Here is a 13436-nt window from a genome sequence, read left to right on the forward strand (position 1 = left end):
TTATCTGTCTTGATCCCAGACTGGCTCACTGATGTTGAGAGCTGAGGGTCTGTTTTGACTGTACCTTTTCACTGCAGATTATATTATGTCAGTAGCATCCCCTTCTAAAGATCTGTCATGATGGAAAACCCTCAGAACAACATTGTTATTGTTAAATGGGTGGCACTTTCTGTTTGCTTTTACCTGCTTCCTGTAGAACAGAATGGACTGCCAAGCAACGTGCCTGTATAATGATAGTACCAATGCTCTAGACATTATACGTCCATAGCTAAAATAAGGGCCTGTCTTTTTCTCAGCAGTTATTGAATTGGTCAAAACTACAGTATTTGTTGAACTCACTATGTGCAGCTTGCTTCAGTTTCCTGCAGGAATTTATCCAGGTGCTATTTCCCAGCCCTCTGGGAGACTAATTCACATTTTTATGTCATTCTCAATGTTTTAGATGTTTCATTCTAGCGGTTCCAGGAGACTTTTCTGGAGAATTTTCTGGTCTGTAGAAGGGCACACTGGTGTACTGATAGTTTATATGGTTAATGAGCAAATTTTTGATTTTGACAAATGTTTGCAGGCAGCAGTGAAGCATGGTGAAGTGTAGCTTTGGGTCTGCATTTCCAGTAGTGTAGTTCATTTTGTGAAAGTTGATGACACCCCACTATTGTAAGTTGCAAGCAGATTTTACTCATCAGGCAGTGACAAGGCTATATACCGTATATACTCATGTATAAGCCAACCTGTGTATAAGCCAAGGCACTCACTTTTTAGAATTTTAGAAACCAAGAAAAAGTGGTTGACTTGTGTATAAGCCCTCTCCTCAGTATAGCCCCCTCTACAGTGTAGTCAGATGTGCCCCCCCCCAGTATGAGGTATCACTAGTTGTACCCCTAGTACTAGACAGCCCCCTCCCTGAAGCCAGATGCGCCCTGAGTACTAGGCAGCCCTGCTCCCTATAGGCAAATGTGCCCCCAGTATTAGGCAGTCCCCCTCCCTATAGCCATGTGCCCCCAGTATTAGGCAGTCCCCCTCCCTATAGCCTGATGTGCCCCCAGTATTAGGCTGCCCCCCTTCCTATAGCCTGATGTATCCCCAGTATTAGGCAGCCCCCTTCCCATAGCCAGTTGTACCACCAGTACTAGGCAGCCCACCTCCCTACATTGTGACCAGACTGTACATAAGTAGAGTGTATTGTGTCCTTTTTCCCCCAGGCTAGGAGTATCGTAGCAGTTTGGCTCATGCAGTGATCCTGATGTTATGTGATGACTTCCATTGCAGATTCCTTAGCTCCCCCCCCCCCCACCCCTCCATCCTTCCTTGCTGTGTCCATGTTCCCCACCCCTTTCACCGGCAATGTGGTGACCAGAGTACAGCAATAGGCGTGCGGACTTGTGCCCCCCCGGCAATGATGGCTACGATGGAGTGGAGCTGAGATAGCAGCATGTGCAGTGCCCAGAGACCCTTATGACACCATCTAGCGGCCTCTTGTGACACAGCAACACGTTCCAAATTATTATGCAAATTATATTTCCCTCTGATTTTTCTAAATAGTGGATGCAAGTGGCAGTCAGCATCCTTTCGTCAACAACTATTAGAGCATAATTCAGATGTTACTGAATAAACCTCCTCATAACAGGATTTTTTCAAAAATAAAAAAAATGTAAAATGCACTGTTCCAAATTATTACGCACAACAGTTTTAAAACATTGTATAGGCTTTAACCACTTGAGGACCTAGGGCTTTCTACCCCTTAAGGACCGGCCACTTTTTTTCCATTCAGACCACTGCAGCTTTCACGGTTTATTGCTCGCTCATACAACCTACCACCTAAATGAATTTTGGCTCCTTTTCTTGTCACTAATAAAGCTTTCTTTTGGTGCTATTTGATTGCTCCTGTGATTTTTACTTTTTATTATATTCATCAAAAAAGACATGAATTTTGGCAAAAAATGATTTTTTTTAACTTTCTGTGCTGACATTTTTCAAATAACGTAAAATTTCTGTATACATGCAGCGCGAAAAATGTGGACAAACATGTTTTGGATAAAAAAAAACCCATTCAGTGTATATTTATTGGTTTGGGTAAAAGTTATAGCGTTTACAAACTATGGTGCAAAAAGTGAATTTTCCCATTTTCAAGCATCTATGACTTTTCTGACCCCCTGTCATGTTTCATGAGGGGCTAGAATTCCAGGATAGTATAAATACCCCCCAAATGACCCCATTTTGGAAAGAAGACATCCCAAAGTATTCACTGAGAGGCATAGTGAGTTCATAGAAGATATTATTTTTTGTCACAAGTAAGCGGAAAATGACACTTTGTGACAAAAAAAAAAAAAGTTTCCTTTTCTTCTAACTTGCGACAAAAAAAAATGAAATCTGCCACGGACTCACCATGCCCCTCTCTGAATACCTTGAAGGGTCTACTTTCCAAAATGGGGTCATTTGTGGGGTGTGTTTGTCATTTTAGAAAGAAGACACCCCAAGGTATTCCGTTAGTAGTACGGTGAGTTCATAGAAGATTTTATTTTTTGTCACAAGTTAGCGGAAAATGATACTTTGTGAAAAAAACCAATTAAAATCAATTTCCGCTAACTTGTGACAAAAAATAAAATCTTCTATGAACTCACCGTACTACTAACAGAATACCTTGGGGTGTCTTCTTTCTAAAATGGAGTCATTTGTGGGGTTCCTATACTGTCCTGGCATTTTAGGGGCCCTAAACCGTGAGGAGTAGTCTTGAAACAAAATTTCTCAAAATGACCTGTGAAATCCTAAAGGTACTCATTGGACTTTGGACCCCTTAGCGCAGTTAGGATGCAAAAAAGTGCCACACATGTGGTATTGCCGTACTCGGGAGAAGTAGTACAATGTGTTTTGGGGTGTATTTTTACACATACCCATGCTGGGTGGGAGAAATAACTCTGTAAATGGACAATTGTGTGTAAAAAAAATCAAAAGATTGTCCATTTACAGAGGTATTTCTCCCACCCAGCATGGGTATGTGTAAAAATACACCCCAAAACACATTATACTACATCTCCCGAGTACGGCAATACCACATGATTGGCACTTTTTTGCAGCCTAACTGCGCTAAGGGGCCCAAAGTCCAATGAGTACCTTTAGGATTTCACAGGTCATTTTTGTTTCAAGACTACTCCTCACGGTTTAGGGCCCCTAAAATGCCAGGGCAGTATAGGAACCCCACTAATGACCCCATTTTAGAAAGAAGACACCCCAAGGTATTCCGTTAGGAGTATGGTGAGTTCATAGAAGTTTTATTTTTTTGTCACAAGTTAGCGGAAATTGATTTTAATTGTTTTTTTTCACAAAGTGTCATTTTCCGCTAACTTGTGACAAAAAATAAAATCTTCTATGAACTCACCATACTCCTAACGGAATACGTTTGGGTGTCTTCTTTCTAGAATGGGGTAATTTGTGGGGTTCCTATACTGCCCTGGCATTTTAGGGGCCCTAAACCGTGAGGAGTAGTCTTGAAACAAAAATGACCTGTGAAATCCTAAAGGTACTCATTGGACTTTGGGCCCCTTAGCGCAGTTAGGCTGCAAAAAAGTGCCACACATGTGGTATCGCCGTACTCGGGAGATGTAGTATAATGTGTTTTGAGGTGTATTTTTACACATACCCATGCTGGGTGGGAGAAATACCTCTGTAAATGACAATTGTTTGATTTTTTTTACACACAATTGTCCATTTACAGAGAGATTTCTCCCACCCAGCATGGGTATGTGTAAAAATACACCCCAAAACACATTATACTACTTCTCCTGAGTACGGCGATACCACATGTGTGACACTTTTTTGCAGCCTAGGTGCGCTAAGGGGCCCAACGTCTTAATCACAGGTCATTTTGAGGCATTTGTTTTCTAGACTACTCCTCACGGTTTAGGGCCCCTAAAATGCCAGGGCAGTATAGGAACCCCACAAGTGACCCCATTTTAGAAAGAAGACACCCCAAGGTATTCCGTTAGGTGTATGGCGAGTTCATAGAAGATTTTATTTTTTGTCACAAGTTAGTGAAAAATGACACTTTGTGAAAAAAAAACAAAAATCAATTTCCAGTAACTTTTGACAAAAAATAAAATCTTCTATGAACTCGTCATACACCTAACAGAATACATTGGGGTGTCTTTTTTCTAAAATTGGGTCCGTTTCTGGGGTTCCTATACCGCCCTGGCATTTTACGGGCCCAAAACCGTGAGTAGTCTGGAAACCAAATGTCTCAAAATGACTGTTCAGGGGTATAAGCATCTGCAAATTTTGATGACAGGTGGTCTATGAGGGGGCGAATTTTGTGGAACTGGTCATATGCAGGGTGGCCTTTTAGATGACAGGTTGTATTGGGCCTGATCTGATGGATAGGAGTGCTAGGGGGGTGACAGGAGGTGATTGATGGGTGTCTCAGGGGGTGGTTAGAGGGGAAAATAGATGCAATAAATGCACTGGGGAGGTGATCGGAAGGGGGTCTGAGGGGGATCTGAGGGTTTGGCCGAGTGATCAGGAGCCCACACGGGGCAAATTAGGGCCTGATCTGATGGGTAGGTGTGCTTGGGGGTGAGAGGAGGTGATTGATGGGTGTCTCAAGGTGTGATTAGAGGGGGGAATAGATGCAAGCAATGCACTGGCGAGGTGATCAGGGCTGGGGCCTGAGGGCATTCTGAGGGTGTGGGCGGGTGATTGAGTGCCCTAGGGGCAGATAGGGGTCTAATCTGATAGGTAGCAGTGACAGGGGGTGATTGATGGGTAATTAGTGGGTGTTTAGGGTAGAGAACAGATATAAACACTGCCCTTGGGAGGTGATCTGACGTCGGATCTGCGGGCGAACTATTGGTGTGGGTGGGAGATCAGATTGCCCGCAAGGGGCAGGTTAGGGGCTGATTGATGGGTGGCAGTGACAGGGGGTAATTGATGGGTGGCAGTGACAGGGGGTGATTGATGGGTGGCAGTGACAGGGGGTAATTGATGGGTGATTGACAGGTGATTGACAGGTGATCAGTGGGTTATTACAGGGAAGAACAGATGTAACTAATGCACTGGCGAATTGATAAGGGGGGGTCTGAGGGCAATCTGAGCGTGTAGGCGGGTGATGGGTGCCCGCAAGGGGCAGATTAGGGTCTGATCTGATGGGTAACAGTGACAGGTGGTGATAGGGGGTGATTGATGGGTAATTAGTGGGTAATTAGTGGGTGTTTAGAGGAGACAATAGATGTAAACACTGCGCTTGGGTGGTGATCTGATGTCGGATCTGCGGGCGATCTATTGGTGTGGGTGGGTGATCAGATTGCCCGCAAGGGGCAGGTTAGGGGCTGATTGATGGGTGGCAGTGACAGGGGGTGATTGATGGGTGGCAGTGACAGGGGGTGATTGATGGGTGATTGACAGGTGATCAGTGGGTTATTACAGGGAAGGACAGATGTAAATAATGCCCTGGCGAATTGATAAGGGGGGGGTCTGAGGGCAATCTGAGCGTGTAGGCGAGTGAATGGGTGCCCGCAAGGGGCAGATTAGGGTCTGATCTGATGGGTAACAGTGACAGGTGGTGATAGGGGGTGATTGATGGGTGATTGATGGGTAATTAGTGGGTGTTTAGAGGAGAGAATAGATGTAAACACTGGGTTTGGGTGGTGATCTGATGTCGGATCTGCGGGCGATCTATTGGTGTGGGTGGGTGATCAGATTGCCCGCAAGGGGCAGGTTAGGGGCTGATTGATGGGTGGCAGTGACAGGGGGTGATTGATGGGTGGCAGTGACAGGGGGTAATTGATGGGTGATTGACAGGTGATTGACAGGTGATCAGTGGGTTATTACAGGGAAGAACAGATGTAAATATTGCACTGGCGAATTGATAAGGGGGGGTCTGAGGGCAATCTGAGCGTGTAGGCGGGTGATTGGGTGCCCGCAAGGGGCAGATTAGGGTCTGATCTGATGGGTAACAGTGACAGGTGGTGATAGGGGGTGATTGATGGGTAATTAGTGGGTGTTTAGAGGAGAAAATAGATGTAAACACTGCGTTTGGGTGGTGATCTGATGTCGGATCTGCGGGCGATCTATTGGTGTGGGTGGGTGATCAGATTGCCCGCAAGGGGCAGGTTAGGGGCCGATTGATGGGTGGCAGTGACAGGGGGTGATTGACAGGTGATCAGGGGGGATAGATGCATACAGTACACAGGGGGGGGGGGTCTGGGGAGAATCTGAGGGGTGGGGGGGTGATCAGGAGGGTGCAGTGGGCAGGGGGGGAGATAAAAAAAATAGCGTTGACAGATAGTGACAGGGAGTGATTGATGGGTGATTGGGTGCAAACAGGGGTCTGGGGGGTGGGCAGGGGGGGGTCTGAGGGGTGCTGTGGGCGATCTGGGGCGGGGGGGGGCAATCAGTGTCCTTGGGTGCAGACTAGGGTGGCTGCAGCCTGCCCTGGTGGTCCCTCGGACATTGGGACCACCAGGGCAGGAGGCAGCCTGTATAATACACTTTGTAAACATTACAAAGTGTATTATACACTTTGTATGCGGCGATCGGGGTTAACATCCCGCCGGCGCTTCCGTATAGCCGGCGGGATGTTGCGGCGGGCGAGCGGTGACAGGCGCCGGCGGAGGATCGCGTCACGGATGACGCGATCGCTCCGCCCATGCCCTTAAATGGACCGCCGCCTCTGTGGGTGAGCCGGTCCTTAAGGGCTCCACTTCCCGGCCGCCCCTGTGCGTTAGGCGGTCGGGAAGTGGTTAAAGATCTGAAAATGGTCATTTGTTGAATTTGCAGCATTAGGAGGTCATATTTACTATAACCAAAAGCTATTTCAATCAAAAACATCTTTTAAACATTAAGTTTTAACTGCATGAAAGCTAATTTACAGATAGAGAAATTGAATTAGTTATTTAAAGAATACAGCTAGATGCATAGAAATATTCTGCTTAACCCATTCGCGTTCCGTCGTTTTCACTTGAGCAATGTTCACCTCCCATTGATTAGCCTATAACTTTATCACTACTTATCACAATGAACTGATCTATATCTTGTTTTTTCTGCCACCAATTAGGCTTTCTTTGGGGGGGTACATTTTGCTAAGAGCCACTTTACTATAAATGCATTTTAACAGGAAGAATAAGAAAAAACAGAAAAAAATTCATTTCTCAGTTTTCAGCCATTATAGTTTTAAAATAATACATGCCTCCATAATTAAAACTCACGTATTGTATTTGCCCATATGTCCCGGTTATTACACCGTTAAAATTATGTCCCTATCACAATGTATAGCGACAATATTTTATTTGGAAATAAAGGTGCATTTTTTCCGTTTTGCATCTATCACTATTTACAAGTTTAAAATAAAAAAAAATATAGAAATATTTCATCTTTACATTGATATTTAAAAAGTTTAGACCCTTAGGTAAATATTTACATTTTTTTTATTGTAATGGGTTTTTTTTTATATTAAACATTTTATTTGGGTATTTTTGGGAGGGTGGGATGTAAACCAAAGTTTTTTAATGTAAATGTGTGTTGATTTTAATTTTTTTTACTTTTTGTTGTAGTTTTACTTTTTGGCCACAAGATGGCGGCCATGAGTTTGTTTAGATGACGTCACTCTAAGCATAACACACGCTTAGAGTGACGCATCGGGGAGGGAACGGCCAGAAAAAGCGAAGCTTCCGAGAGAAGATGCCGCTTTTTCAGCGGGGGAGAGGAATCAATGATCGGGCACCATAGCCCGATACATTGATTCCGTGGCTACCGAATCCGCGGCCGGGAGTGCGCTGCACGCGCGTGATCGGCCGCGGGAGCGCGCGGTAGCGCGCATGGTTCCTGGACGTAGTTTCTATGTCCAGGAACCAAAATAGGTTAAAAAGATACATATATAGTGCAAACATTGAGAATATCTCTATCTTGTATAGCAGTACAGTTGATTATACAGAACTAGTAGTCTACTTATTTCCGTAACTTTGTAGTTTACATAGATATATCGTTATGTTTTCAATCAAAAACATCTTAACAGGTCATGTTATGTATTAACATAGTACCCCTTATTTGATAGCAGCTTCAGAAACTTGTGAGTTTATTGAGTTTCTGTTTGAATTTCTTTGCAGGATGTCGCAATAGCCTCTCAGAGCTGATGTTTGAATGTAAACTGCCTCCCACCCTCATAAATCTTTTGCCTCAGGATTCTGTAAAGGTTCCCACTATGATGGTTAGGGGAGGATGAGGGCCACACTGAGTTTCTCTTGTTTTATGCTGATAACTGCCTATGATGCAGAAGTATTCCTTGCAGCATGAGCTGGTGCATTGTCATGCATGAAGATGATTTTGTCATGGAAAGCACGGTTCTTTAAGTACCATGTAAGAAAGTGGACAGTCAGAAATGCCACATACTTTTCAGAAGTAATTTTCACACCTTCAGGGACCGGCCAGCTCTCTCTCCATGATTCCGACCCAACCATGACTCTGACACCTTCTTGCTGATGTCCCAGCCTTGCTGTGACATGGTGGCTGTCCAACAACCATCCACCACTCCATCCATCTTGACCATCCAGGGTTGCACGGCACTCATCGGTAAACAAAACTGTTTGCAGTTCTGGGACCACTGGAGCCATTTCTGCTTGTGAGCATTGGTTAGGGGTGGCCGAGTAGAAGGTTTATGCATAACTGCAATCTTCTGAAGGATCCTGCACCTTGATGTTCACAGGACTCCATAGGCATCAGCAACTTCAAATACCTGTTTGCTACTTTGTTATTGCATATTATCAGCTGCTCTCTTAGGCTAGGTTCACAATGGTCAGTTGCAGAACACACAATTATAATAAGTGTGAACTGCAATGGAGACTGGAAATAGACTTTAACACAATGGGCTTGATTTACAAAGTGGTGCTAACCCAGTTAGAGACTTTAGGCGTGATGACCATTGCACCACGCTGGTGAAAAGCCAGTTTAGGCGTGATAAGTTTAGATCGCGCGCAAAGTCCCGCACGCAAAGCAGCGCCATTACACTCTATGCGAAGTGCACCAGACTTTGCTAGTGCAAAACTTTTGATCAGCTGTGCACTGCGGTGCTAACCCAGTTGATGCTATAGTTATCACGCCTAAACTTGTCACACCTAAACTTATCATGCCTAAACTGAGTTTAGGCGTGATAAAAGGCTTTTCACCAGCGTGCTAACTGTTAGCACCGCTTTGTGAATCAAGCCCAAAGCCTGCATGCAGCAAGTTAGAATAACCCTATCAGTTACAATGCAGTACTGTACTGTGAACAGCCCCATAGAATTGTGTGTGCAGTGAGTTGGCATGCAGAATTATTCTGCAAAGCAACTGAGCACTGTGAACTAGCCCTTAATCTTATATATTTGTTTGTCAGAACCCTTCCTCATTTTTCTTTTATCTGCACAAAACCTTGTGTGCTCTGAGTCGGCCACAAATCATTTAACAGTACGATGATCAAGCTTAAAGGGAACCAGAGAGGAACGAGGGGTGAAAAAAGGCAAAGATTTTATACATACCTGGGGCTTCTTCCAGCCCCATAAGCCTGAATCGCTCCCACGCCGCCGTCCTCCGCTTCCTGGATCAGCCGGTACCAGGCCCGTCACTTCCCACGGAGGCGGCCAATTGTCCGCATCACAGGGGCTCCCTCCATACATGTACGCATGCGGCTGCGCAGTAGGCAGCCACATGCGTATCTGTATGGAGAGAGCACCCTGTGATGCGGAGAATTGGCCGCGTCCGCCGGCCGACTCACGGCAATGACGGGACCCGGGGGCGGCGGATCCAGGCAGCGGAGGACGGCGGCGTGGGAGCGATCCGTGCGTGTGGGGCTGGAGGAAGCCCCAGGTATGTATAGTTCATCCTCTCTGGTTCCCTTTAAGTGTTCACGAAATATAAAGGTTATCATACATTGTCCAAGGCATTCAGCTATTTCACACTTTTCGACAGCAGAACGCTCACCTGGAAAACTAGTTATCAGAGGTGTCCAAGATTGATTTCAGTGATCAAAAGAGCCCTAAGACACAATACCATCCACAAATTTAATTGAAAGACAAAATATTTAATCTTTGACACTTAAATACAATTTGCATAATAATTTGGAATAAAGCCATCATATAAATATAATGCGCAACCTCATTGCAAACATAATGTATATACCCACATAACCATAGAAAAATTGCTCTATGTCTCGAAGTACCTACAAACCAAGTCTTTAATAATGCCTTAGCAGGCATCCATCAAACATATTGCAAATTTAAACCCATAAACTAGCAGTGAGCGCTCATTGTATGCTTAACTACCTGAATACCGTGTCACGCCAATGGGCGTGACCGCGACGGCAACCCCAGGACCACGTAACGCTAATTGACGTCAAGTCCTGGGGCCGGCTACTGCAGGAGATTACGCACACGCTGCATGCGCATCTCCTGCTTGGTAGGCGGAGCTCCGCCTTTAGTCGCTCGGAGACTGTTAGACGGTGAAACCGCCGTCTAATTAGGGTGTACAGCGCTGCATTCTACAGCAGTGTTGTACTTGGGAGAGCCTTGTGACCCCTCCTGAGTATCAGCGGTGATCGGCTGTCATAGGCTGAAGCCTATGACAGCTGATCACAGGGATTGGCTGTGAGAGGGAGGGGAGGAATATGTAAAAGCAACAAAAAAAAAGGAACATTTAATAAAAAAACAAATAGCAAGAAATAAACAAACATTTGGGGGGCACTCTGACCCCACCAACAGAGAGCTCTGTTGGTGGGGAGAAAAGGGGGGGGGGATCACTTGTGTGCTGTATGGTGCGGCCCTGCAGCTTGGCCTTAAAGCTGCAGTGGCCTATTAACAGAAAAATGGCCTGGTCTTTAGGGGGGTTTAACACTGTGGTCCCCAAGTGGTTAAATGGGTGTAGTGGCAGTTTTTTGTGTGTAACGATCTCCCAACCATTGCCTATACTAACTGCCCACAGCACTGCCACTAAAATACCCCTGCCGCCATCTCATGTCACCACATACAGTGCGACCTGTAACTATGCCTAAACGATGAACTAGACAATTTCTTTGTATACTCCATTCCACACTAGGATGACTCTTTCAATCTATGTGAAATCTCTGAAGGTGTCCAAAACAACACTTTGTCACAGGAGAATTCCATATACAGTTATATGATAAACTTCCATAATCCAACGAGGATACTTGCGTGTATGTAGATGAGCACCAGCTCACTTTCTCCCAGGGTATGGTTAAGATGCACTGGCCAGTGATAGAGATCAGTCCGGCAAGCGGCGGTCCTTGCAGTGGTGTCGGCTACACAGTCTGCTAACAATGTGGCAGTGACTCGCATATAAGCCAATAGGGTGACTTTTTAGCACATTTTTTGTGCTGAAAAATTCGGCTTATACATGAGTATATACAGTACTTTTGTACGGCACTGTGGAAGATTTTGGCGCTATATAAATATTAAATGTCTTCCAAGATACTTAAAACATAAGCACATATAATAATGTTTATTAATGACTTGTAATTTATAGAGTTGACCTTCAGGGAATTTTTCCCCTTTATAGAAGTTGAGTTTCCCTTGAATAGTGCTTCTAATGAAAAATATTTTCAGTTTATATGCAGTCATTAGTCAGGCAACTTGCATTATTCTTTTTCACCTTCTCATATAGGACTCATATGAAGTACTAATATACAGTATGTGTATATGTATGTGTGTGTTTTTATAAACTTTGCAGGATAGTTTAAAGCGGAATATAACCCTGCATTTCAACTTTGCTCTAAAACATTATTTACAGCATATTATATGCAAAAAGCATTTTTTTTTACTAGACCAGCATTGGAAGGGTTAAACACAGAGGTTTTAAGTTCCGTAGAGATATATGCAGACGTTCAGATAGTTACATTCTATTTAGTTATATGTATATATTTAGAAACCTTACACACTCTTTGGCTGTCCTCCAACTCCTTCTCAGTGAGAGAGATGAGTCACATTCAACACTTAGATACATTTATGTAAACAAAATGTATCTATCTCAAGTTCGGATGCGTCTGCAGAAATCTCCAAGAACTTTAAAGCCCTGTGTAACCCTTCCAATGCTGGTCTAGTAAAAAAAAAATGCTGGTTGCATATAATATACTGTAAATAATGTTTTAGAGCAAAGTTGAAATGCAGGGTTATATTACGCTTTAATACAAAATGTAACAGGGTTAAGGTTGTGTAAAGGTTTTGTTTCCTGTTAATGGCAGAGACTGAAACAGTAACTCATCAACATACTTATAAATTTTCCTTTTCCTTTTATTATAGTTTCAGGAATGATTCCCATCATGATTTTGTAACAGGTGTGGCATGGTCACCACTAAATCCTTCCGTTTTTACCACCGTGGGATGGGACCACAAAGTTCTTCATCATAGTCTACCAAAGGAGAATAGTCCAGAATCCCAGGATGAAGCACAAGCTTAAAGGACACATACACCTGAAGTATTTTAGAAATAAAAACTAGATATTTACCACAGTAGAGGGAGGCCTCTGTATTTTCAAGAGGCTTCCCTTGTTTTCTTACAACCCACTGTTTCAGCAAAGGGCAGCTCTAAACTTGTGCCGAGTAGAACAACGCGGCTTGTGAACAGTTTGTTTTTTTTTTGCTGCTGCATGCCATTCAGGATTTGCTTGTCCACAGCCGAGAGCAAAAGCCAGAACAAGCTTATTCGATTGGCTCCAGTCAAATAAAGTTGCTGGAACAGTGGGGTGTAAGGAGATAGAGGAAGTCTGAGGGCTATCCTGATGTTTCTTACTACCAAGGCATGTAAATATGTATTTTTAAAATGCTTTAGGGGTACTTTAATGTTTGTTTAATGTAGAATGTGAGCAATTGTTTGGAAGAAGAGTTGTCTCTGCATGCTTTCTCTAAATACCATTAGTGTACTCAGCATCACTGGCAGGGTGGTGCCTGACCCTTTTTGCCACATTGGCAAAGAACAGCTAAAGATCATCACACTTGTGGTTTATAGTACATTACTAGTAAATCCATCAAGACTACCAGTGTGGCTCACACCTCTTCACCATTGATTCCTTTGTGTTGTAGCACTAATAAACAGTCCCTTAGAATGCAGTAGCTGGACTTTCATATTTTCTTGATGCACTAATGTCTTTCTTCCATCATCCCACCACACTTTCATGTTTAATACTTAAAATGACAATGTTGTAGACTTAGACAGTTATGTTTCTTGTGTGGAATAATAAAAAAAAATCTAACTATTGTATTGTGTAATACTGCATCAAGGTTTTAAAATGAATACATATCACAGGTCAATGTCACATTACATGAAGTGCTTTTACAAGTAGATTATACATTGCCAGTGGGACTAAAATGTAAATTACCCATGCCCTACATTTTTGAAGGTTTAACCACTTTACCACTGAAGGGGTTTTACCCCTTGAGCACCAGAGCAATTTTCACCTTTCAGCGCTCC

The 13436-nt window shown here is 43.8% G+C and overlaps 1 protein-coding gene across 1 annotated transcript in view; it reads left to right on the forward strand.

Moving 5' to 3' along the window:
• The window catches only part of WDR77 (WD repeat domain 77), a 348371-nt gene extending 335147 nt beyond the window's left edge, over window positions 1–13224 (forward strand). The window contains exon 9 of the mRNA XM_068269747.1: window positions 12270–13224. Coding sequence (XP_068125848.1) covers window positions 12270–12426 — 157 coding nt within the window. The 3' untranslated portion in view covers window positions 12427–13224. The remainder of the gene's footprint in view (window positions 1–12269) is intronic.
• The last annotated feature ends 212 nt before the right edge of the window (window positions 13225–13436 follow it).

Source organism: Hyperolius riggenbachi, chromosome 2 (genome assembly GCF_040937935.1).
Source record: "Hyperolius riggenbachi isolate aHypRig1 chromosome 2, aHypRig1.pri, whole genome shotgun sequence".
In the NCBI taxonomy this organism is placed as follows: domain Eukaryota; kingdom Metazoa; phylum Chordata; class Amphibia; order Anura; family Hyperoliidae; genus Hyperolius; species Hyperolius riggenbachi.